This window comes from Synchiropus splendidus, chromosome 1 (genome assembly GCF_027744825.2).
Source record: "Synchiropus splendidus isolate RoL2022-P1 chromosome 1, RoL_Sspl_1.0, whole genome shotgun sequence".
Lineage (NCBI taxonomy): Eukaryota > Metazoa > Chordata > Actinopteri > Syngnathiformes > Callionymidae > Synchiropus > Synchiropus splendidus.
In genome coordinates, this window is record NC_071334.1 from 66,840,934 (window position 1) to 66,866,341 (window position 25,408).

At 43.6% G+C, this 25,408-nt stretch overlaps 2 protein-coding genes across 6 annotated transcripts in view; both read left to right on the top strand.

The window, feature by feature from the left end:
- The first annotated feature begins 184 nt into the window (after positions 1–184).
- On the top strand, positions 185–8,539 carry LOC128768186 (uncharacterized). Of its 2 annotated transcripts, XM_053880878.1 has the most exons (7): positions 185–338; positions 1,838–1,990; positions 2,288–2,413; positions 2,501–2,661; positions 2,815–2,950; positions 4,675–4,759; positions 4,846–8,539. In XM_053880878.1, exons 1-6 carry the CDS (start codon positions 260–262, stop codon positions 4,734–4,736), a joined length of 717 nt encoding a protein of 238 aa, XP_053736853.1. In that variant the 5' UTR covers positions 185–259; the 3' UTR covers positions 4,737–4,759; positions 4,846–8,539. The 2 variants fall into 2 exon arrangements, with proteins under 2 accessions (XP_053736853.1, XP_053736861.1); XM_053880886.1 differs by lacking the exon at positions 2,815–2,950.
- Positions 8,540–9,023: 484 nt separating this feature from the next.
- LOC128753679 (collagen alpha-1(XVIII) chain-like) overlaps positions 9,024–25,408 on the top strand; it is a 33,841-nt gene continuing 17,456 nt past the window's right edge. For 3 of the 4 annotated variants that reach the window (XM_053855617.1, XM_053855626.1, XM_053855634.1), the window contains exon 1: positions 21,150–21,623. In XM_053855617.1, the coding sequence (XP_053711592.1) occupies positions 21,314–21,623 (310 nt within the window). In that variant the 5' untranslated portion in view covers positions 21,150–21,313. Of the gene's footprint in view, positions 9,258–21,149; positions 21,624–25,408 lie in introns of those variants that run through there. The other variant, XM_053855643.1, reaches the window with a different exon arrangement.

Below are 25,408 nucleotides of genomic sequence, written 5' to 3' on the forward strand. Positions count from 1 at the left end.
AATAGAAATTTAGTGAGAAATAAAATGTTTAATTTTAATGATCATTTTTAGTTTAGTGCAAAGGAAATAGTTCTCACTCCATACAAGTCGGTGGCGGTAATGTACCACAGCAAACGCCATTAAACACGAAGAAAAAGAGTTGGGTTTTTTCCGCCCCGGTTACTTTCACTTTCGTTCACAGACCAGTTATTGGTGCCGTGCGGCGCTATGTGAGACCTCTCGCTAGCATGCCCACTTGCCCCACTAAAAGAGATGAAAGATGTCACCTCAATCGACGACCTGGTTCTTCGTATATACGAGTTTGCTGTTCAGTTTTTTGGGAATTAATTCAGCCTCTGGTAAGTGCTGCTTGACTCTTGTTTTAGCAGTTAGCATCTTAGCACAAATTGCACACCTCAAAATGCTCAACCCCACCCCCCCCAAAAAAGATAAATATCGCCCAACTTCGCAGAAACATTGAACGTTAACGTTTATTTGCTGCGTAGGGTAACTTTATTACAATAACAACTCGAGAGACAAGGTTGTATAAGAGCACGTCGGTTTACATAGTCCACATAGTCCCGTCAACTCTGGTGACTTTGTTGTGGTCGAATCTAAACCAATGGCAGGTACTGAATTCTCCCGAGGCCTGAAGGGACTGTTGTTCTGTTTGTTTTCTGAAGTTATCCGATCTCACATTCGCATCAAAATACACTTTTAAAAGTTTGTATTTTACAGAAGCCGAGAACAGCAGTGCCTTTTCTTTTTGTTGATACAGTTATCTTGTGATAACTTCTTATCTTGCTATAACGGTTTTTTTTGTTTCGATAACATATGTTTTCCTGTTGTCTCCGCTTGATGAAGATCGTTCTAGATTGTGTGCGATTGTCCGGATCGCATACGATCATACGGGTTATGTTAGGGGTGAGAATCTGTGGAAGCATTTTGAAGTCAGTCGAACAAAAGTGTGTGTGAAACAAAGGATCAGAATCAGAATTTATTGTCATTGTAGGAGATGATACAACGAAATTGAGTGGCATCTCCCTTGTGTAACAGCATAATAATAAAAACTAAGTGGTAATAAAGTACAGCGTGGTGTAAACAAAATATGCTATGTACAGGTATTAAAAAGTTTAAAAGTTAAAGAGGTAGATATTGTTGTTAGTGCTCAGTAACAGGTGGCCTGCGGTGAAAAGTGCAGAGTGAGTGAATGTCAGTGCAAATTCAGACAGCTCTTGGATAGAAACTGTCCCTGAATATGATATGAATATGATATTTTTTAGCGGAGTGACCTGTTGCGCAAATAAACAGGTGATGGCCGGGGTGAGATGTGTCTCTGAGCTCTACTGAGGCAGCGGGAGTTGTAGATGTCCAGAAGAGAGGGCAGAGGGCAGCCAATGATCTTCTCCGCTGTCCTTACTACCCTCTGCAGTCTATTCTTCTCTGCCTCAGTACAGCTGGAGTACCACACTGTGATGGCGTATGTCAGCAGACTCTCTATGTTGGAGCGGTAGAAGGTCACCATCAGCTGAGTGTTCAGGTTCTCCCTCCTGAGAACTGGATATCGGTATGCCGATGCTGATCGGGGCCAAAACGATTGGAGTGGGTGTGGGATCTTTTTCAAGAGTCCGTCTTATCCGACCCATAAAACCAAATATCCTCGATGTCTCTTCGTAAGACATGCATTTAAGTCTATTTGATTTTACTATGGTGTGATGAGCAAGCTTCGTAGCCGAGTGTTTTGGTTTGGTTTGTTGAATTATTCCAATATTTTTGCCATGTTGTGATGTTATTTATGCCTCCAAAAGTTGTTCATTTTGTGACGTCAAACTGAATGATGTGTTCTTTTGCTTGGTAGATGGAAGCATACGTTACAGCACCGTGGGAAGCTCCGTTGTTCTTTCACCCAATTCGGATGTGAAACATTTTTCCAGTTTAACATGGAAGATTGGGCCCGATCTGGCGATGGAGTGGTACGGCACAGAGGTGTTTGCCTACCGACAGTTCAAAGGTGAGGTCACGCGTTTGACTTTAAAGATGGTGAACATCCGCGTCTCACTTGTAATGAACTTTTGCAGACCAGGGTTTCAGGCTGCATAGTTTTAGGACGCCCTGACTCTGCCGTCGGAAAACTAAGTCTTTTCACGACAACGGCAGCAGATGTTGAGGTCTTGTACTGACTTTTTGTAACATGATGAATCTCCTCTGAAGCAGAGAGAGCAGGAACTATTTGCGTGTTAGGTTTCATTTTGTATTTTGACGTTGGTGGTACGCTTTGTAAGAGAAAGCCTTTGATAAACTTTTGTAGAACGTGGAATGCTCAACACGACATCTGGAGAAATGACGATCAGTGGTCTAACACCGGCTGACAGTGGCCTCTACACCGCCATCACCAATGACATACATACCAACCGCACTCGGCTTGAAGTCATCTGTGAGTACATTGATCACTCGTCCAAATAGATTGATTCTGGTTGTTTTCGCCTCTTCACAGAATGTTTTTGTTTTTGCTTTGTCTCAGATAATGTTCCCAAACCAACTCTCTCTGTGTCATGTGACACGCGTGACAAGTGTCTTCTGGCTTGTGGTGGAAACACATCTGGAGCTGGACCCGTCAGCTTCAGCTGGGATGTTGACGGCTTGGTGTTAGATGGGCTGCCCACAGAAATCGTCTTGACGGAGGTGAGAGTGAGGCTGTACTGTGACTCACCAACAGGCTGCCCTCCTGTTCTGCTGTATTAGTGTTGAGTACGCGGCATCATTCTTCCTCTGGAAACAGTTTTCTGCTAAATGATTTGCTTGCTTTCAAATAGCTTTTGTTTGAATTTTTAATAGTTGAGTAACAAGAATCAGGCTCAGGAGAGGAGTGAGGCTGTGTTAGGCTGTCGGCAGAGAGTGAGAGCCACTTTGACTGACTCCGATTCTCAACAAAAGAGTAGAATGGCTACCTTCATCTCGAGCCATGATCAAGGTACTGCCTTAGGAAATAGTGTTATTAAAGTTGAGTATTTCATTGAACAAACAACAACTGAACATGGAAACAGAGAGGCGAGAACAGAGACAGACAGACCTCTGCAGCCAGCAGTAACAGGGGTCAAAATCTCAACACAGGAGACCCGTACTCTGCTAAAGCACAGGGGAGAACCTGTTGCTTCTTAGAACATTCTGTATAGAATAATGACTTCAAAAAGGATGTTTTTTTTGTTTTCTTTATAACTTGGGTGAGAGGCGTCTTTTTTTGCACAGTTCATAGATGGCGGATGAGGTCTCATGAAACAATGTCCTCATTTTCCGCTCTGTCAGCTTCAGAATATCTGTCATAGTAAAGTAAACTCTAACCCAGAATGACTGCTGTCAAGGGCTGGCACAGTATGTATACATTGTTTGAAAATAGCGTTTACAAGAGACTTGATAAATCACCCGAATATTACTCTGTTATTCACCTGTGTTGTTCTGTCAAAGTTGTCTCTAAAACAGCACCAAAAAAGGTTGAGGTTTGAAGTTGATCCTGATATTTTCATCAGGGAAGGCTGTCTCTATTCAAGACCACAGGCTTCTCGCCTTTCCCATGCCAATGTTTACCGTATTTTCCAGACTATAAGCCTCTACTTTTTTCTTGTTGTCTGAACCCTGCAGCTTATACAACAATGTGGCTAAGATATGGATTTTTACGAGGGATGCTCCAATCCCTGCCTGCCGACTCGCGGCTCGCTTGGCAACAGCATGTCGACTGTGGAGGTTTTTTTTCACTCTGTCATGTAAAGTTTGCATCCTGCAGCACATGCACATTAAAAGGCGTCAACGCCACGAATTCAGTATGATATGTAAAACACCAGCACTTGACAGAGCACAGAGAGTTTTCCGTGCTCAAGTAGGTGAAACTGCAGGAACCAGCGGTCACTCGCAGACACTCACTGGTCTGAGCATGAACTTCGTAACGCGAACATGAGAATGAGAAATATCATTAATTTCACCGAGCCAGATGAGCAGCCTTTCTAAGGTGTCGTTTTAAGACGGAATCGACCGCGACCGAATCCGCTGTTTTGTGTGTGTCAGATGCAGCGTTTGCGGTCCACCGCCTGAATCTGAAACTTTTGCAAACGTCCAGAGTGGGAACTCTCATAAAAGAGGTTGAAGACAGCTGCTTCCACTGAGCGCTCTCCCCGTCTCTCGGAGCATCCCTAGTTTTTACAGTCTGAAGAGCGTCATGCTGGCAAAAATATTGAGCCTCATCACATCAAACCGATGACATCACGGACGTTTTATTTAACTTTAGAGTGGATCTGCCAACAGAGACGATCTACTGGAGGGTGAAAACAGCGCATTTCGAACACTTGAAATGTAAATAAGATGTGAGGAGTTTGTGATTCAAGTTCAGAACATTGCCGAGATTGTTTCATGAGTCAGTCTCGATGCTGGACGCTGTTTTCAAAACTATAACTCGAGGATCACTAGAAGTGATCCTCATGCATTTTCTGCGGCGCAGATAGCACTAGTGTACCCGCGGCTTATAGACCAGCTTATGTACGAAAAAGATCTATTTTCCATCGTAGATTTTGTGGGTGCGGCTAATATCCCGGTGCGCTCTATAGTCTGGAAAATACGGTATTTTTCTGATCCAGTATTGCCATGTTTAAGCTATTCTAGCCCTACAGAATGACCTCTTTTAATATTCTTTAATGTTCTGCTATCTAGAAGAGCACAGAGCAATCCTTCACCTGTGTCCTCAGCAACCCTGTGAGCTCTGCCAGAAGTGACACAGCGTCCAACCCTTTCTTTAGTGAGTGCTCACATTTTTTAAAATCTGTCTTTGTCTGCTTGACTTGATTCATTGTGATTTTTTTGTTTGTTTGTCTTGTTTTTTAGGGCAGTGGTATGGTATTTACATTGCGGTGGTGCTGTACCTCCTGGCCATGTCGTTGCTTGTCACCAAACTTCTACTTCATCTTTAGAGGTACAGGAGGAGCTGTGAAACCTTGGATGTGTTTTCTGGAGAACTGTTAGTCACCCAAGACGGGATGGCAGCAAGGACCCGTTTGAGCCGACTCCAAAACTGTGTGACTTGATCTGAGCATTTCTGCATCAGGAGGGAGCTTCTCCAGCCGGCTGTGATGTCAGTATCTGTCTAAAGTGGAGAGCTGTGGTCGTCGTGACGACATCAGGGGGCTTAGGGATGTGCTCCAGTGCACTGACGAAAGCATTCTCCAACACCATCACGGTGCTGTGCACCTCAAAATTCAAGCTGCAGCACCGAGCATCTGAGGGCAGCTCATCATGCGACTTCAAGATCAAGTGAAGCTTATCTTCAGTTTCTGCACATTTTTCTAATCCAGTTTTCATCTGCTGTCAAATAATTTTCTGATTTCTGAGCTAAAGGAAGTGATATCCTCTGCCCTGCATGTGGCTATATACATGTCAGGCCAGTATTCATGACTGCTGTGTTACATTGACAGTTCCCCATCTGAGTTCATTTAACATACTCCAGATGAGATGCTAAAAGCACTGAGATGCAGAGGGCAGTAGATGCAGTACTGTATACAAGTAACTCCCGACTTACGACCTGCTCGACTTACATCCACCCGTAGTGACGACCACAGCCAGCAGACGTTGTATTTATTTTTTTATTTTTTATTATTCAATGTCTGGCACCGCAGCACATGGCAGTCCAGCATCTCACTCTCACACAGCGATCTACTACTACAGTAGTACCTATAACCCTTGCGTTGTGGTGGGCACTCGGTAGGTGTGGCCTCTCACCCAGAGGTATGATGGGTAGGGTCCTGACCGAGGGTATAGATAGAGGCTGTGCGGGGAAACGTGTTTGAGTGTTGTGGCCCGAGAGACAATAAAAAACATCACGATCTCAACCAGCGACTCCGGACCGTTTTGTCCTGCCACAGCGTAGGCTATTTTGAATGGCATTCGACTGATGTCCAGCCTGATCGGTTGGTCGGAACCGATCCCGGTCGCAAGTCGGATGTTACTTGTATATGAAGCGATGGCGTTTGTTTATTTATCCGCTAGATGTCGCCAAACACTCACTCACGTGCTACTGAAACACTTCAGTTGTATATATTTCCATGGAGTCTTAAATTTCGCCGCTTTCGTCATATTTTATTGCCATTATGTTTGAAGTTGTGTGCTTAATATTTGTCCACAATAATCTTAATTTGCCAACAGTCGTTCAATCAATGCATATTTGTCAAATGTTTGTTACTCTGGTATGTTTTTTTTATGATATTTGCTCCTGTCCCACCTTTTATTTACAATTTCTTTTTGATAAGTACCAAAAATGCTGCCTTTCCTTTGACACTGGAACCTTGATAAATGTACGTTTCTGAACTCAAATGGATTAGAATTAACATTGCGAAGGTTTACTTGATAAACTATGAAGTTCATATTTACTGCATTAAATATTTTATGTCATTTCCCCCCTAAATGACACTTTATAATATGTTGCTCACAACAGCCCCAGTATTTCATGTGGCCCCAAAGGAAATTTATTTGGTTTAGATGAAGCAAGATAACACCACCATTTGGCACATTTATCATTCTGTATTTCTTTTTCTTTTAGTTTCACATTATTAGCTGTTGAGGAAGAATTTTCCTGAATGGAAATGGATTTCAGTCTTTTGATTTATTGATTTATTCAAATGTTTCACTGAGAAATCCAGCACGAGAGGAAGTGTATTCCAAATTATTGTGCAATACATAGTATTAGACAAGTCATGAACGTCTATTTGGTTCCTTTCAGATCATCCTCTCCTGCTCTAGATGGATCAAGCGTTTGTATATGTCTCCTCTAAACTGCATATATGCTTAAAAAAAGAGGCAGGGTAGTTTACAAAGAATTGATTGACAAACCTCTCCACATTGAGGTGTAGTTTACATTACTGGAGGTGATCTGCGGCATGTTCACTGTCGTCCTCCACTCAGGCAAGACCCGGGCCACTGCTCTACAGAGCATGTTTGGACAGAAACGACACATGTTCACAGCCCATCGACGAGTCAAAACACAAGTGTCACCCTTCACAATGACTCTTTGGCAGCTGAGAGCAGCAGAGACGATGGATGAGGGTTCAAATCTGAAGTGGAAGGAAAGACACGTTCACTTGAAATGTTGCCGCTGGCAGGAAATGACAGAGAAGATCCACCAAGACGAGTGGACTTAGCCGCCGTGCGTGTGTGGACAGGATTGTAGAAGTAAGAAGGGCTAGATCCGGACCCCCACAAGGAGCGCTTCTTTTTGGAATCGTTGATCGCATGTGAGACGTGTTCAGACGATCCCAAGAAAGACATCTGTCTCCCGCCTAGTCAGCTTCAAAAACAAATCTTTGCAGGGGAAGTTTTTGCATCATGGAGGGTGGAATCTGCTCACATGTGACAGCGAGTGTGTGTGTGTGTGTGTGTGCGGTGTCTGTCATCAGGTGGAGCTTTCCTCCAGTTGAGGAATGCAGTTTTCAGTCTGCTCCACAGACAGGTGACACGCTGCAGGCCTGCAAGTCTGAACACAGTCAGACTGATAGAAAGCTTTCAGATACCAGTCATCAGAAGATCGGAACATTTATGGATAAACAACGCCAGAATCAGGCTGAGCGGAGAATTTAATCAAACTCAGACGCACAAACAGATAAGTGATCCAGTGATTTGACCCTTTCAGGTCAGCCCTTCTTGGGCCATCAATGATCAACCTGTAGATGTTTCCATGACAGAGCTGTAATTTCACTGCACCAAAAAAGCCAGCTTTGGCTTTGCTGTGGGAGGTTTGCAGCTTGTTGTTTAGCTGACTACAATGGAAGTGACGAAACATGCTAAAATATCACGGGGTAAACAAAGCATTTCATGTATTTGGTTTAAGGCAGACACAGTTCTGGGAGTTTACACACGGTTAGCAGGAACAACAGTGAGTTTAATGATCGAAAATAAAATAAAATAAAAATAATGGTGCCCTGGTGCAGCCACAACAACCTCGAGCTCAACGCCCAGAAGACAGTGGAGATGGTCATAGACTTCAGGAGAGTCACAGTTTCTCTGTCCCCTCTCATGTTGGCTGGTTTACCCATTCCTATTGTGGACTCCTTCTGCTTCCTGGGAACCACCATCACTGAGGACCTCAAATGGGAGCAAAGAATGTTCTTTCTAAGGCAGCTACGAAAACTACGACTGTCGACGAAGTTGCTGGTGGAGTTCTACACAGCCACCATCTAGTCCATCCTCACCTCCTCTATCACTGTCTGGTACAACAGCGCCACCTCCAGGGACAAGAGCAGACTGCAGCGCATCGTACGTTCTGCTGAGAAGGTGATGGGTTGCAGCCTGCCACCTCTTCAGGACCTGTATGTCTCCAGGACCCAGAGACGTGCAGGTCAGATCAGAGCCGACCCTTCTCACCCTGGACATGGACTGTTTGTTCCTCTTCCCTCTGGCAGGAGGCTACGGTCCATCCAGACCAGAACCTCCCGTCACAGGAACAGCTTCTTCCCCTCGGCCGTCAGACTGTTGAATTCGTGAACAGCCTTGCTCTTATTTTATTTTAATTTATTTTATTTTAATATTCTCTGTCAGCACTTTATTCCAAAACACTTTCCTAGTCGGTGGGCTCCCCACTGACCATGGCAATAAATTAAATTCTGATTCTGATTACATTGTCAACTTTATTGCATTGTTAAACGTTCTTCTTCATGTTATTATTCTTATTATTATTAGTACTACTACAACTAATAATAATCATAATAATAAGCTGCCAGTCGAGTGTTTTTTTAAGCAATAGTAGAAGCGAAGGTGCGCATATTATCTTTATCATGTTATGAAACAGGAAATGAGGTATGACTACTCTTGTGGACGGATTCCTATTATATTTAAAACAGAAGTTAAAAATACGGGTGTTTTATGAGAGTTTTCTTTTATAAAGTTATTTATTGAACTGGTATTTTTGCTCGGTGCTGAATCGTTTCCAAAAAGTCTTTGCAAATGGTCCAGTCAGGACGTTTGCTTTGAAAGCCTGCAGCAGGAAATAGATGCGACGTCATGTTGCTTCACGACGCTGGAGAGTTCACAAAACCTCAGAGAAGGTGTCGAGCTTTCTTCTGAAGCGATGCTGGAAATGCAGTAGCTAGTTTTGTATGGTTTTTGAAAGGGACGTAGTTATTGTTTTTTGCGCTCCACGCCACAGTTAAGAGTCGGAGGAAGGATGTTTGGACGTGACAGGTGGCCGACCTGCATCTTCCTGCTGCTGCTGCTGCTGCTGGTCCCCGAGCTGACCAGGTCACAGAGAAGAGGTACTGTGGATATGTTTGTACGAGTTAACGCTGACTCTTGGGTCGTGTGTGTCACACAGAGCTTAACAAATCCTCCCAATTCACTCTACTACCATACTTTACGTTACTACTAACTTAATTTCTTACAGAATAAGTGTTAAAATTAAGTATGTAAATGGATATTAGTGTATTTATTTCACATTCAGTGTAAAAAAAAATGGCCTCATAAATATCTTTAAATAGAAAGCGAGCTCATCACATGAGAATAATTTACTGAATAATAATGCTAGGATGCTACACACTAAACAATGTTGCAGGTGTGTTTTAAATATGACAGTCAAGTCTTTTTTTGTTGACATGAAACCTCCAATATTTGGATCCGAAACAGTGTAGAACATAAGTGGACACAGAAAAAGTCCGTCCAAATCAGTTACAGACATCCGAAAATAATTGCATGGCCAACAATAATTTGACTGTTTGTGCTGACCTTGCAAAAGCATGCGTCTGCTACAGTAAGGCTGAATGAGGTTACAGTGCCTCGACTTGTCTGTGGGGGATTTGGAAAGTTCACGGCAGCGATTAATATTTGAGAAAGACGACGCTGGTGTTCAACAGTGAGCTGTGTGGGTTTTCAGGTGTTTCTCTGCCTGTTGGAAGGGATTCCTCCTGGCTGGAGTCAGAGTGTGTTGTTCCCCTCTGCACCTTTGTCCTCATGTGTGTTGGTGTTTGGTTACGCGAATTGTCACTCACCTCCACTCCAGAATCCAGAGTCAGTGCTCAGATTTTCCTTTCTTCAGGGCTGGCGCTCCCTCCCAGATGAAAGAATGTCTTCTAATTTTACCAGGCTGCGGTTGCAGCGCACACACACACACATGCACAGGCATACGCTTGGATGACATTTACACATTCCTCCACGATCATGTTTAGACAAATGCTGCCATAACGTCAGCATAAGTCTTTACAGTAGTTGGTGTTTTCATGAGATGCTGGTTGGTTTTTAATGTTGACTGGATTAGCTCAACAAATGTTTTGGCAAGAAGACCAAGCAAGATCTTTATTCAACCCGAAGTTCTTCATGTCGATATCTGTTGAAACTGTAACTTAAGACTATTTTCGTCGTGGAGTAGTCACTGACTGCCTTTGCGATTAGTTGACTGGTTGGCATCAAGGCCGCGGAAGCAATTCTGTCCCATAATCCAAATGAAAATGCATTCCCATAAATGCTTTTTCATTTTCAGCCTAAGCTTCATGTTTTACTCGCAAATTAAAAGAAAAATCAGTAATCCAAACTGCATTTTAATTTTCTTCTTCATGGCTGCTTATTCTGTGACAGACTTAAAATTGAAAAGCACAATACATTTAAGATTACATTTTCAAAAGTTGCTGCAGTGAATTACCATCCTGAGCGGCGCAGGAGACTGTTAGATCATGGCAAACCAGCCCTGGCTCAGAGTGGCCAGGGTCCAATGCGTCACTGACTCCTACACCTTTGTCAAGCCTGTAAACTCTTGACAGTCGAATTTGAATACTGGACCTTTTCTTTGCAAATGAAAACAAATGTCTTCTTTCTAGTTTTGTCATGCAACATGCAAGTCAAAAATGCACCTTTAATCTGAACATTAGAACGATAATATAAGATGTATATCAATAACACTTGTGAAATCATGATTTGAAAGTTTAGGGATGAATTTTAATTGCTTAAAATGTGATGTGAAGGGAAGGGAATGTGTCCTTTGATGTGTGGAATGATCACCGGCTTTTGATGTTTTTGGTCAGGACGGTCAAATCATTAAACCATCTGTGACTAATCTAATACTCTGTTAACCAGATGTAGCAGCTCTAGTCTGCATATGTTGTGCGTGGTTTGCAACATGCAACATGATCATAGTATTGTAGTTCAAATAAATATTAATTTTAAAATATAATTTATATAAATATGAATTTAAAACAGGAGTATGTAGTAGTATATTTGAATTTTAAATTGCTTAAAATGTGTGAAGTTTATTTACACCACACTTACTTCAATGTTTTGTATTACTCTCAGCCACAGGTATTTCTCCTCGTGGTGCATATTGTGCAAAGACAGTGATGACGTCAGGACTAGTGCACCATGAACCAATAGGTTATCGCCATTGCAGCTCTAAACTATGAGTGTCGTGTAGGGATGCTCAGACTGATCGGCCACCCATCATGATCGGCCAATATGGTCGGTGAATGCTGTCATAGCCGATAACAAAAACGGATCACATGTGACACTCTGATGAAGCCCTGCTGGTTGAGATGCTTCCGCTCCTCCCTACTCACGGCTCACTCGGCAGCAGCATGTCTGCTGTGGAGGTTCTTTCAAGTTTGCATCCTGCAGCACAAGCTCGGGATCATGTTAAAATTAAAAACGGCATTTAAAACTCCAGCTCTTGACTGAGCACAGAGAGTTTCCGGGCTCATGAAAGTGAAACCGCTGGTTCCTCAGCACCAGGCTCTTAGCGTGGCTACCGCTGGTCCGAGTGTGATATTCGGAACGCTAAGCAAATTGCCCCAAAAATAATTATTGATAGGTATCTAGGGGACCTGCCTTTCTCAGGTGCCGTTTTTGTTAGCCACCCGAATCTGAAACTTTTGAAAGCAGTGGAAACTTTCATGAATGCAGTGGTCTCTGTCTCGGCGTCCCGCTACAAGTGGCCAGCTTATAAATATTTCACGGTCATAGCTAGGTCATAGAGTCATAGACTTTCACCAAACTGCGTCTCACATGAAAGTAAAACTGTCTGCATTCTGCAAGTTTTTTAAAATTTTTCCTCATTTTAAAGGTATATAACAACATGTCTGAATTGAAATAATTTAATGGTTAATTTCATGTATCAATATCAGTGATCTGTGGTGATTGGTATCAGTGATCAGCAGCAAAAATCCTGATTGTGTCGTTTTAAAATAACCCAGGGATCATGATTTTAGACTGTAAAAAAAGCATTACTTCAAACACAAATGTGTAATTCACCGCATTATGATTTTTTTTATATCCGGATGTATTCGCTGCAACAGACGTCCGTCCGGGTGGCTGCGTGTTCACTCCCTGTTCGTCGCAGCTCATGACAAATTGCAGTAAATGAAACCATGTTTTGTTTGTAATTGTTAGCTGAGGTAACATGGTGACTGATTGACGGTGAAATAATGCCGTGATGTGTGTTTATTTACTTCACGTCCTGGGTGCACAGCTGGTTCAACATGTATGAACAACAACTGCTGCATCTTTATGGAAACTTTCAGCTGATGACAGCTGTTGGGCAAACAATGAGTGTAACAATGGAGGAAAAGATCAGGTGCCCTGGAGGAGTGGTGATGTATTTCAAATGATTCAGGTTAGAGACTGTCATCATCGAGGCTGTGCTTCCTCACATGTGCGGTACCTCATCTTTGTTTCCACCTGTCAGCTTTCAACCTTCTCGTTTCTGCATCTTCAGGACAGTAACGGCTCAGCATCTGAAACTAAAGCTGTGGCTGTGACCCCATGTTTCAGAGAGCGCAGGATGTTTGCTTCTCGTCGTTTTCATGTCCGCTATCAGGTGTGCCATCTAAACTGGCCGCTTTGTGCTTTGCACCTGTGCCGTCCGTGATGATGCCGGCTCCGATCTAATCAGTGTGTCACAGTGCTTCAATCGCCACCTTTTGAAAACACAATTTCTAACCTGAGCTTATCGGAGGCTCTGGAGGGTTTTGAGCACTTTTTAAAAATTCATTTTTTGTGATGTTCATTTGCCCTTCAGGGCCACCGTACATTTATAGAGAAACATAATTTGCGTTACGTGATGTCAAACCTATTCATGGAGCTCAGCTATGGTTGCCACGATACTAAAAGAGCAAACTCAATATCAATACCCAGGAATATACTCAATACTTTGTACGATTCACTCCATAGTGCTGTTTCGGGATCACACCATGAACTGTATTTATTATATATATATATATATATATATATATATATATATATATATATATATATATATATATCCTGGGCTGTAAAACGGTGGGGAAAGTTGTTGCATGTTTAATCCAGCTCCTTCAGCGTCTCTGTCCTGCTGCATCTGCGCTTTGGTCTGTGATAGATGAAATGAGTGGTAACATTATCACGTGCTACGTTTCTATGTCCACCTATTGACTCTGAAATCTAAATCTTTTTACGCCCATGGCAGCAGTCTTGGCAGCAGCTCTTGAGCCTCTCACTTACACCCACTTTGCTCACTCCTTCTTCATTTCATCCATCCAGCCATTGACGACAACAGGTTCAGCGTCTTTATGGTTCGCTCATCTTGGTGTACACTTCTACATCCATGCACTGTCAACCAGAGCATCGTCTTCCTGGGAACACATGAGAAGCTACAGCCGGCCCATTTGCAGGAATTGGGTCTTCTTTCCACCCAGCGCACACAATTTCACAGCCTATTTTTTTCAGTGACAGTGCTCCAAAGTCAGAGCTGCTTTAAGTCAGCTCAGCTTGGGTGGCTCCTCTTAAAGACAATGGTTTCTTCTGAGAGGGTCATAGCTCGTGATTTATGCATCATGTCCTGCCAGTGTCCTCTCTACAGGACCACCCATGACTCCCCTCCCCTCACGAACAGAAGTGCCCCTGTGGAGAGGAGGTGAAGATGTTACTAGAACGCTCCAAATGGCTCTTTTCATTGCCATCTGATATTGGCTGGAGCTGTCTGTCGGAAAACGGAGATAAAACTGCGCCCTTAGAAAATTCAGGAAGTCAGATCTGGCAGAAGCGCCATCGCTCTTCTGACTGTTGTAGTGACATGCAGAGTTGATTTAATCTTTCTAAAAGCATGCAACCTCAGTGGGTAAAAGATGTTTTTATGGAGGAGCCACGTTCTCTATTTTGGTGATTCCACTTCCCATTTATGTTTCAACGGCTACTGGTTCTCCACTGTAAAACTTTGGACGAGGATGAGAAGTTCACGGAGGAATAGGAGGAGAATGAGGAGGTTGAGTAGGAGGAGGAAGACGAAGAAAGCATTTATTTCTCATTTCCACTTCCGGTCTCCATAGACTTTCTTCTGAGTATGTTCCTGGTCTGCTCATCTAAAGTGATGGTTCTGGCCTTAAAGGTCGCCTTGACATTCATCATCTCCTCCTGGGAATTTCACCAAGATGGGTTGTGGTTTTGCAGCTGCGATCTCTGTCATATTCTTGCTCTGTTTTCATATTTCTCGTCATTGTTCTTTTACATTCCCTCGTCCACATTCTCATTTCGCTACAGTATTTACTCATTATCGCTGGTGGTTTCTTCCAGCCTCAAAGCTGTTTCTTCATTCAGGAACTCTGTTTCCTTCTTGACCATCATGTCTGGTGCCATTTTTCCCTCAGTATCGCACCTCTGAGGTTGTACATATTGGATTGACGCTGTCAATGTGCTTTCCATCTTATTTGTTTGCATTGTTTTTTGCTTATATCTTATCACAAATTTAATAGATTATTACGAGAAGTGTGGGATTCAACTTTTGTTTTCAGAAAAGGAACGTCACTGTTTTCCACTACAAGTGGGGGAGTGGGAAGGGGGAAAATGAATTTGCATTGTTTTGTTATGTATGTAGAGAAAGTAAATCTTGGCTCTCTCTTGGACCCTCCTCCTCCCTGGCTATTCCTGCGTTGTTACCCCACTATGGGATGCTTTTGTTTTCTCTGGTGCTGGTTCAAACTTCAAGCATTTGAATTCAGTGTTAGGGTTGCCGGGTGAGACTTGGTGGGAGTGATGGGCTGATGAGGTTTCAGGAAACAGCGCCCTTATTTTCAGAGGCCTGTAGATGGCACTCTCTGTGGCTTTGTCCAACTTTATCAATGAAACGTCACATCATTTTAAACTCAGAGCGTCGCCTACTGAGCTGTAGCAGAAACACAAGGAAACAAGGTTCGGTTGGAAACTCTGTTTAACTGTGCGGCTGATGACTGAATGAATTATTCATGTCTCAGAGTTTGGGATAGTTCTAGTAATCTCTTTAGGGCAGGTGACTTCAGACAGTAAAGCTGTTATTTACACTACAACATGCTATTGTAATAGCAACTACCCAATTGATATCCAAGCTTAAAATTACTTCATACATTCAAATGTTCCTCTTTCCTGACAAACGTGAGTGAATCCTTTGTCTCGTCCGTTTCCTTGCTGACAGAAGCCGCTGCGGTTTTCCGGGGGAGTTGATGTGGTTTTTCACTTCATGACTCACTGCCTGTATTAGCGAGGTCACGCACTTGCCCTCCGGTACAGTAGAAGAATGTCAACCTGCGGCAGGAATTATGAGCCTGACCTTTTCACTTGTCAATATTATCTGGGCTGGAATCACTGAGACACACCTGTGAAGTTAGAAAGTGTCTTCATTATTTTGTTTTCAGTCTTCAGAGAGAAACATTTGTTCACACTCCTGCAAACAAATAGCTCGTTCAAAGCCCCTCAGACAAGGAGTCCAGTGTCTGTCTTGTGTGATGGAGTTGAGCCTTCATGGTGGAGAATCACTGACTGTCACAGACTCCTGTCTAGAAATGCGCTGACTTTTTTCCCTTCTCACCCACTTTGACACGCCGTAGGCGAGTAGGAGCGAGAGGAAGAGTCATGCGTGCTGTTGCTCTGCCCAGCGTCTGCCAACACGCCCTGCAGGGAAACTTCTGCATGCCGGTTAATGGAAGGAAATTGCTGATGTGTTTAAACAGACTGAACTCCACTGTTTCAATGCTAAATCTCAGCTCATGACTGAAGTGAAGCCAATGTTTGAAAGACATATTCACAAAGGGTCAAACGGGCTGTGTCAGGACTCATAACTAAAGCTACTTTTTCACCTACAAAAAAGGCCTGAATCCAGTCCGTGTCTATTTGGATCTAACTTTCCTGGCGTTTACATGAATGTCAAGGTTGTTTGCCTCTTTGGGCACTTTCTTATCTCATAGAGGAGCTGGACATTCCAGTACAGGACACACACTTTTGGTTTCTTCCTTGAGGTCCAGACCTCATTTCACCAACTTCAGGGCTGAAATCCAACTCCGGCAATTTGCTTTGTATATACACACGCTTTTATGCCACACCATGTAAGGTGAATTCCTCCTAAAATTGCGTGGTGATGTCACCTGTTTTGCGGTCGTCTCACCGGCTCATGTGTCTAGACAAATAATCAGCCATAAAAGAGAGAAACGTTAAAAGACCACAATCAATCAAATCGCACGTTATTTACTTTGACTTAACTGCTTTGCACTTATGGTTTGCGCCTTGAGCATCCTTGGCATTTGTGAAAGCTCTAAAACATCAACTATAATAGCGAGTTTCCATGTTATTTTTCATTTTTATCGACAGCTTGTCGCTTGTGTTAAATGTTCTTAGTAGTTGTGATGCCGTACATTGCCTATATCCTGCCGTTTTTATTAACAGCACTTTATTTCGAAACACTTTCCTAGACCATGGCGCTAAATTCTATTCTGATTCTGATTCCTCTTCTGTAAATAGATGTATGAATTTGCTGGCTTTGTGCTGCTGCCATCTTCTGGAGAAATTGCATACTGCAGCATCAGATTTTATACTTCCGGTTTTGTGTGAACTTCAATAAATTCGAGTTTTATTAGAGATGAAATTCGGTATTTATATTTGTTGGGTTGTCATTGAATTCAGTTTCATAATGGGGCAGAAATACATCTTCATTTTGTGGTAAAGTTTAGTGTAATAACGCCGTATTATGTGATAATTACTAGACTCTGATGTCAAAGACCAACAAACATAAAAGTGAGCCTCTCTTGAAACCCGCGATCAATCCACCCCTTCTTGATTTATTGACTTATTATGAGTGTCTTTGTGTTGCTGTTGAGACACTAAAGCTGCACGCAGCCTCCTTGTGTTTGTAGCGACTATAAAGCTGTCGGAAGGTTTCAACAGTTGTTCCTCTCATCTGGCGGATGGAGCAGCACGACGGTCTTATTAGGATTTACTCCCCAATTCTGTCCTGGGTGCACTCAGTCTCAGCGTCTTTGTAGTCGTTTTTTTAGTTACCGGTTCACTTCATTCAAGATTCATTTTCACATTCAAACACTTTTAAATGAACGTAACATTTCAAAACATTGTTGCCACAATCACATACTGTGGGATTTCTCTGGAGTTGAAATGCTCCTTTAGTATTTCACACAGACTGAATTTCTGAAATACTTCCTCAGATTTCCCTCTGGAGCAGCTGTGGGGAGCAGAACGCTGCTGCATGCACGTGTTTGAGTGTGCGTCATAATTCAAGTGAGAAGCAACAGGTGCCGTCACACTCTCACATTTGTGTGTTTGCTTACACTCCTCCTGGCCCACGGCAGGTCAGCGCCGATGACATCACGTCCATTCTGTCGGTTTTACCTGTGAAAACATACTCTGTGATAAATGAAGAGTAGCGGACGTGAGTCTTCCTTATATTCACAAGTACATTGATAGATCTTTTTCTTTCACATCATTAAGAAACAACACAGAGTGAGCACTGGGCTCAGATCCATCATGAGGCAACCCTACGGACTGGGGAGGAAACCTGAGTGCTTAGAGGAAAGCAAAACAGTGAACAAACTTCACCCAGAAAGGACCTAGATTTGTTCCATGATTTGTTCCACTCTAGCTGGAATCGACTCCAGGACCTTCTGTGCTGCACCACCAACAGCCAGCTTGCACAGACTAAATAACCTAAAAAATGAAAACACGGTGAACAAACCTTTTGAGAAAACTATGTTGCTTACTGCACCTGCTTTTTGCTGACGCTTTAGTCAAGGTCTGGCTTCTCAGCTGTAAATTTGTGTGCTTTGGGCTCAAATGTAAACAGACATGAATGACATAAACCCACTGAGTTCATATTTTTGTTCACGTTATGTTAAAAAATAACATCCAATATGCATCATGTTAATTCATCATTTAGTTCTGAAAACCTTCTTCTATACACCATTGGAGGACGCTGCTTATTGTGGGGATTTTGTGTTGGTTATTTGTAAGGATGCATGGAAAATTCGGCCACAGAGAAATTTTGGGCCAAAAATGGCTGAAATGTGCATTTGCGTTTTTCGGCCAGCCTACTGCTATCACCAAAACATCACAGCCAAAACCAGTCCAGTCAAGTTCCGGTTTTCTGGATATCGCCAATAGGTCTTGAGAGAGACAGATGGTTACCTCATTTTTGGTTTCAGCCAAAAATGTAGTAGTTATTTCATAAACACATCAACTTTGGTCATCAGCTTTATTGCCAATGTCAGTGAGGATCCCACCAACTGGGAAAATGCGTCAGTACATTCTGCAATACTGAACAATTATGTTTTGTATTTTTACATAAACATAGGGCTGAGAGAATTTTTTTTACCCTTTATGAAAATACTGTTTTTCTAATGGCAGTTTGTGAAGCATCTGTAGCGACTAGATTTGCATAGAGATGTTTACACTATGTTTGAATTATGTACAAACACTTGATGTGGATGTGGGAGATGAGATTATAAGCAGGACAGGTGGGACTAGTTTTGTTCTAGCTGGGCTGAGAGAACCTCTGAAGAAGTGGCCCTCTGGTCTGATTCACTTCAACTACTTGCACAGCAGTGGCTGAAGCACCCATTAAACTCTCTAAAAGTTTTAATTTCAGATCACACAAATGCCTGTCACACACGTGTTTCGCTTCACACTCCACAGCTGGCCGGATGACACGGTCCCCTTTCGGCCCTGACAGTGTCCAGCGCAGGCTGACGGCGCAGTTGCTGTGAATGCACAATCGATGTGGATGTGGCAGCGTCCAATCCTCCAAATGTCAAGGCAGCGTGGGTGTGGGAGGTCTGAGGTCTGGAATGTGTAACAGCTGGAACTGCTGGCCGGGCAGATGATGAGGCGAGCTGGCTGATGAGGGCACTCTGGGCTGTGTGGAGGAGGGATGCTGGTGGGGGGATCCCGTCCTCCCTTATCGCCCTTCTGTGAGAACCTGGAAGTGGTACATTTTTCACGATGAGGCAAGGAAGCGGGTCTCAGGGGAGAAGAGATTAAGGCACTGATCCAATCTGATGCGCACTTCGTCTTCTTGACTCAGCTGCTGTCGTTCACTCATCGCTCTTGCTGTGGCTCGGTTCTTCTTACATGGTTTCACAACATTCGGGAGGCCCCACTTTTGCTCACTGGGTTCTTGAAACCTAAAATTTCCCCATCTGCTCCGGGTCCATCATCACACTGCTCTTCATCTGCTGCTTGAAGGCTCATTACAGCAATGTTTTACTGTCTTCTTAAGTCGGAGGAGTCAAACTCTGTCGACACGACAGTGAACTGAATACAGCAGTGCTGTCATCAGCACATGAAATACATGAAATATTATTGACATTTTTAAATATTTGCGCTGAAAAGAGGGGTTGCTTTTCTATCAAGCACAACCACATCATCGTAGTATGTGATATGGTGACGCCACAATACATGTTCTTTCATATTATTTTTTTTAGGATGCAGTGTTTAGAATACTTTCACTTAACTTTCCACTTTCACCATTAGAAACTGAGCATGAATATGGCTGATAATGTGACAAGCATAGCGGGAGGGGCCATGACAAATACTGTGTCGCAACAGTGTTACAGTTGAGGTTCCTGTATTAGCCGGGATTTACTGTGGATTTTGCAGAAACCACCAAACTTTCAACATAGACACTGATGACAATGATCAGTTGTGGGTCAACTGGGTCGAATGCCGGCACTGGCTGATAACGTAGCTCGAGGAACCAAGTCTGTAAACAAGCATGGCTGAGTGCACTGAAGCACACCTTCACTGGTGCAGGTAGAACATCCAGCTGCCAAGCAATATCTCTTCACTGACAGTGAAGCTGTGACAAGCTTGTTTACAATGACTTCACGTGGGTCAGCTGACAGGTTATTCCTTTCTTGTGACTCTCTTATTGCTACAATGTATTACCTCCGCTCAGAAGTTGTTTATACTGTGTCACAAACCCTTAAAGCAGTATTAAAATTTGTTTGCCCCTGAAGGCCAGTCACTCCACTAACTGCTTTTTGATATGATGTATGTCTTGGAGATCATGTCATGGTCATGTTTGTCTGCCAGTGGACAAATCAGAACATATCATTGCAATATGTTCTGGAAATAGTGCTCCTGAGACAAGGAACAGGTGATGACATTTTGGTGCTGTTCTGTAGTTCCATCCATATTTTGGAAGGCTTTGAAGGAATTATTCACTCGTATGGCTTCTAACCACCACGCCACACATGCTCAGCTGCAGTCAGAACTTGGCAAGAAACAGAAAACATGGCGTTGTAAAAAACACAGCATGCAATCGAATCACTAAAACGAATCAACTTTCCTAATGTGTTCATTCGACAAAATCCTTGGTAAAATCACAGGGGCTTTGAAAGGTTGCAAATGCTGTCATCTCTCTAGTGGTTGGAGCCCTTGAGACCAGCGGTCCGGGCTTGACTCCAGGTCAAGGAACTTGGTTTTCACTGCGAGCCAACACAATTCTTGACTCATGGATGTTGGCTGATTGATTTGATTATGTATGCTTTGTTTTGTGAGGTAAAGTGAAATGGGCTCTGTCAGTGCTTTTCTTGGAATATTATTCCTATAAACTCTTGACAAAATAATCCTGATGCCTTCACAGATCCTTGCTATTGCACTGTATGAATTATGAACTGATGTTAGCACACATCCTTCATGTTGTTGCTGAGCTGAAGACGCAGGTTTAACCTATAAATTTGTGGTTGACTTTGTAACTGCATCTCCACTGTGATTGGGTGTGTTTCTGTGCAACACTGGTGAAAAGGTCTGCAGGGAGTCACTTAATAAAGGAGGAGTTTTAGCACGTAGACTCCAATCTGGTGACTCTACTCCAGCCGGCCTCCGCACTTGAGTCTCCCCCTCTTCCATATTAAGTCTTTTTTTTCCTCCGCAAGAGTGGACCGGCTGCTGTGGTGGGAAGGTCTCCGCGTGTGAGTGAAGTTTTTATGTCTCTGCTTTCATTCAGTGGATGCTCAGTGGCCCCCGAAGTGTTTGGATTTAACTGCAGAGCGGCCGGCTGACAGGTGGAGAAGCATTGAGACTTTAGAAGGAGTGTGGAGGCAGAATGTGGAAGGTCCAGGGCTGGTTTCTGCTGCTGGTCCTCTCTGCTGGCAGCTTAGAGGCGTTTTGGTGGTCCACAGATAAAGAACCCACCACCCAGCCGCCGGCAACTACAGCTGGGTTCACAGATGCTGCCACGACGCCGAAGAATGCAACCGAAGAGGATGATAATCTGACGGAAGTTGGCGAGGAAGTGATCAACGTCACCGCTGGGATCCGCGAGTCACTCAAGGCCTGGGACTCGACCCCTACACCTGGAACTATGAACGGAACTTTGAGTGAGGAGATGGTGGTTCCAAACACCAACACAACCGGTAATCCAGATATCTTTACTAGTATTAGAGGGGTGGAGGGGTCTGGAATCGGAGAGGGTTCTGGTTTAGGCTCAGGTGATGAGCTGGGGTCCGGTGTGGAGTCCATCCCTCTCCTCAATCTAACTGATGCTCTGCGTCTTAATCAGACGGTGGAAGAGGGTCTGAATTCTACCACCAACATAGATAACAGCACCTCTCCACTGTGTCTGAGCGCACCCTCGGATTGGCCCATATGCTCGAAAAGGTCATTTGGCCTGCCCAACTTTTTCAACCACACCACCTTGGAGGAGGTTGGTGCTGCCGTTCAGAAGTGGGCGTGGCTGAAACAGGAGCAGTGTCACAACAGCGCAGAGAGGTTCCTCTGCCTCCTGCTGACGCCCAGGTGCTCTGACTCCCACCTGCCCTGCCGAGGCTTCTGCCACACGCTGAGGGACAACTGCTGGTCGTCTCTGAAGAGCGGGCAGCTTCCTGTCCAGTGTCGCCTCCTTCCACAACACTCCCTGCAGAATGGACACGCCTCATGCGTGTCGCTTTTTGAGTCGGCAGGTAAAGTGACGGGTTAGCATGCGACGTCTGGAATGTTTCATGCACACTATTTTGTCTGTTTCAGCCCTTCAATGCAACATAATCTAGTTTTTGATTGTGTGAAAATATCATTTTTTTGTGACTACAACAAAACCAATGATGTTATATTAATCCTCAAGATGCTCTATTCTATAACTAGAATATAAGTATTAAATTCCTTTATATTCTTTAATATTATATCCTATAAGTCCAATATAAATGTCAAAGAATCCTTTACTCCCAAAATTGAATCACTTGTACCTTTACTTTTCAATTTATTATGAACACAGACAGACAAACCGAAGCCGTTGAAAACATAAGCTCCTTGGTGGAGGTAACTACTGTGCATACTATGTAAAGTGAAACTATATCTAGTCTATAACTAGTACCGGAATGAGTGTTTGGGCTGACATGAAGCCGCGACACCGCCATCATGTGTGGCTCGGACCCTTTACGAACAAGGGGTGCTTGTGAATCACAAGTCATCGTGTCGTAAACACAATCCAAAATTAGTAGTTTGTTGGCTCTAAGTGGACTGAAACAGGCAAAATATTTGGTTGCTACACACATGTTGCACGAATGCTTGTTGCACGTTTGAGTCACTAACTGTGGCTGCATGCTGCATCTGTCAACCTTGAGCCTGTGAGACTATCCATGGTCAGCATTTGTGTTGTTGTGTTCAGTGAGAAGTCCTTCAGCAGAGATTCACACACTCACACAAGTGAAACAGGAAATTGATATGAAGTGCACTTTATAAGTCGTCCACTGAGTTTACAATCCCAGGAGAGTGAAATTCATTGGAGGCCTTCATCTGAGCCTTTAATGGCTTCATAAATTTAGCTGTATAGAGTCTCCAGCGAGGGGTGTCGTTGCTGTGGAACGTCAGGGTCTGCAGCAGCATGAACCTTGCTCTCTTTAGCGCGTTTCTTTTTCCCACAGGAATCTTCAATGTAAATGTTCTCTCTTTTACTGGACGCTGCGTGGAACACGCTTCATCTGTTAGGACAGAAAGTGGTTCATTAAAAAGGTTGACATTTAAACATTTATGAACTTTTGTTATATGTGTAGCGCAGGGCGCTGGTGCGCTGTGACCCGCTGTTTTTTCACTGGGCGTGAGACCAGAAACTTCTGCAGTGAGTCATCATCTGTTGAATAAGCTAGATCATGTCTTATTCAAAATCCAGCTTGGTTTGTGACATTTCAACCTTCACCTTCTTGATGAGGCATTTTGATGTGGCATTTTTTTTCCTCTTAAATAAGAGACACAACTGGGCCATCTGTGGTGGGGGGGTGTGGCATTTATGACGGTGGGAGGCATGGAAACTGTTGGCTGTGAAGAAAGAGCGTGACAATTGTTCTCCTGGTTTGTGAGAAGGGGCAGTGATGTCGTGGATGGCAACAAGTGAGCCTTGTGATGGGGATGAGACATGGTGGCGTGAAGTCTCATTCCTGGGTCAAAGGTCGCCAGCTTCCCCTCTACAACTAGTGAGGCTTGATGGATGGTTAGTGGGTGCTCAGCCGAGCAGATGAGGACGAGAAGAGCGAGTGTGGGGCACCTTTTGTGTGAGATAGGCTGAGACTCAATGGAGCAGATTCTTCAGCAGCTGCACTGCACCCACGTTTGTAGTTTAAAGACAATGTTGATGTTTTAGTTAGACGCTGTAGTCTCACCCTCCATCCCATGCTCCTGTGTGAATATGGGAACAGTGTAACTTATGGAGGTACATTGCTGCAAAAAAAAACAAGACCAGGAAAATTAAGCTTGTGCTGAACTGTGAGGAAAGACGAAACATAGCAAGTGATGTTGAAATACCATTATTACAGATCCAAAGAAGAAGTGCGGAACTGTGAATGCACTGCCCCTTGGATGGGGAATGTGCTGCTCTTCTGCAGTTACATGGACCACTCCAACTGAAATAAGTACTTGATTTGAATGAAAATGCTTCATGTAAACATGTCCAGTTTGGTTTGTTTGTCACTGTGTTCTCTTTTTGGAATATTGTGAGAAAACTTTAGTCACTACACTGATGTTCTGTCCAGATCAGGAAAGCAAAGATGCTTGAAAACCGTGGCTGAATAATCTTCCATCAAACTTCAATCTTGAATCTGCTCAGGATTTATGCCTCTAATCTTATCTCCACCTGGAATTCCACCAAAAATTCCCGTGGATATCAATATACCAGACAGCAGGCTGAGCGCCTTGTGACATACTGTAATGGGATGGGAAAACATACAAGCCGCGAGATGCAATCGGAGTTCGTGCTAATCTCCCATCAGTCAGCCTTAATTGGATCTTCTCCAAACATGGATTAAGGCCTGACAGGAGAACACAGGACGGCTGTTCTCATCGCAGCTGTTCCTGGTGTGAAGATAGTGACAGACGTCTTCCTGGACTCAACTGGCCCAATCCTAGAGGGTTACAGCTTAGAGGTGGTCGTTTACACTCAAACAAACGGACGGATGAACAGACCTTTGAGCTCAGAGGATCGATCCGAGCTGAATTCTCTCTTTAAAAAAGGAACTCTCATTTGTGTTTTTTTAACACATGTCAAATGTTTCAAAATGACTCGACAGGTGTTGGTTAGTCGACTGTGGGGACTCAGAAATGGCAGTTGTTTCTTGTTACTTAGTCTCTGGGAAGACTCTTAAACCTCTAGACATGGCAGTGACAGTGATATTTTGGCATGTTTTAACTGGCATGTGGCGTTAGCGCGGGCGATTGCGAGTGATGCTGTCATCCTGTTCTTGTCCCTCATGGTCCACTTTCCCATGAACATCTGACACGCGCTTCCGTCCTCCGCCTGCGTCTCCACATCTGTCCACATTGGCAGTGTCTCGCTGCCTCGCAGTTAGACAGGTATTGAATTTCAGATGGAGATAGAAGAATATGCAGAAGCCTTCAGGGCTTCACGCGTGTGTGCCTCTGGAGACATCTGGATGGATGCCGATGCGGTTAATTTGTGAATCCCCAGCTGATCACACTTTCATATTCTGGGATATGAAGCTGTCTTGCATTTGTGCTGACATTGACTTTGGATCCAGTTAGGGCAACAATAATCAGCCACATGCAATTTAATTCCTTGTGGGGCAACAGTATATACTGAAGTTCGTATTTTTGTCCTTGTTAGGACTTTTGGAGGTTCGTCATTTTTGGAGGTTTCTCTTTTTTTTTTTTTTTTTCAGGACAAAAATGAGCTTAGCTATTGACGGTGTTTTCCTGA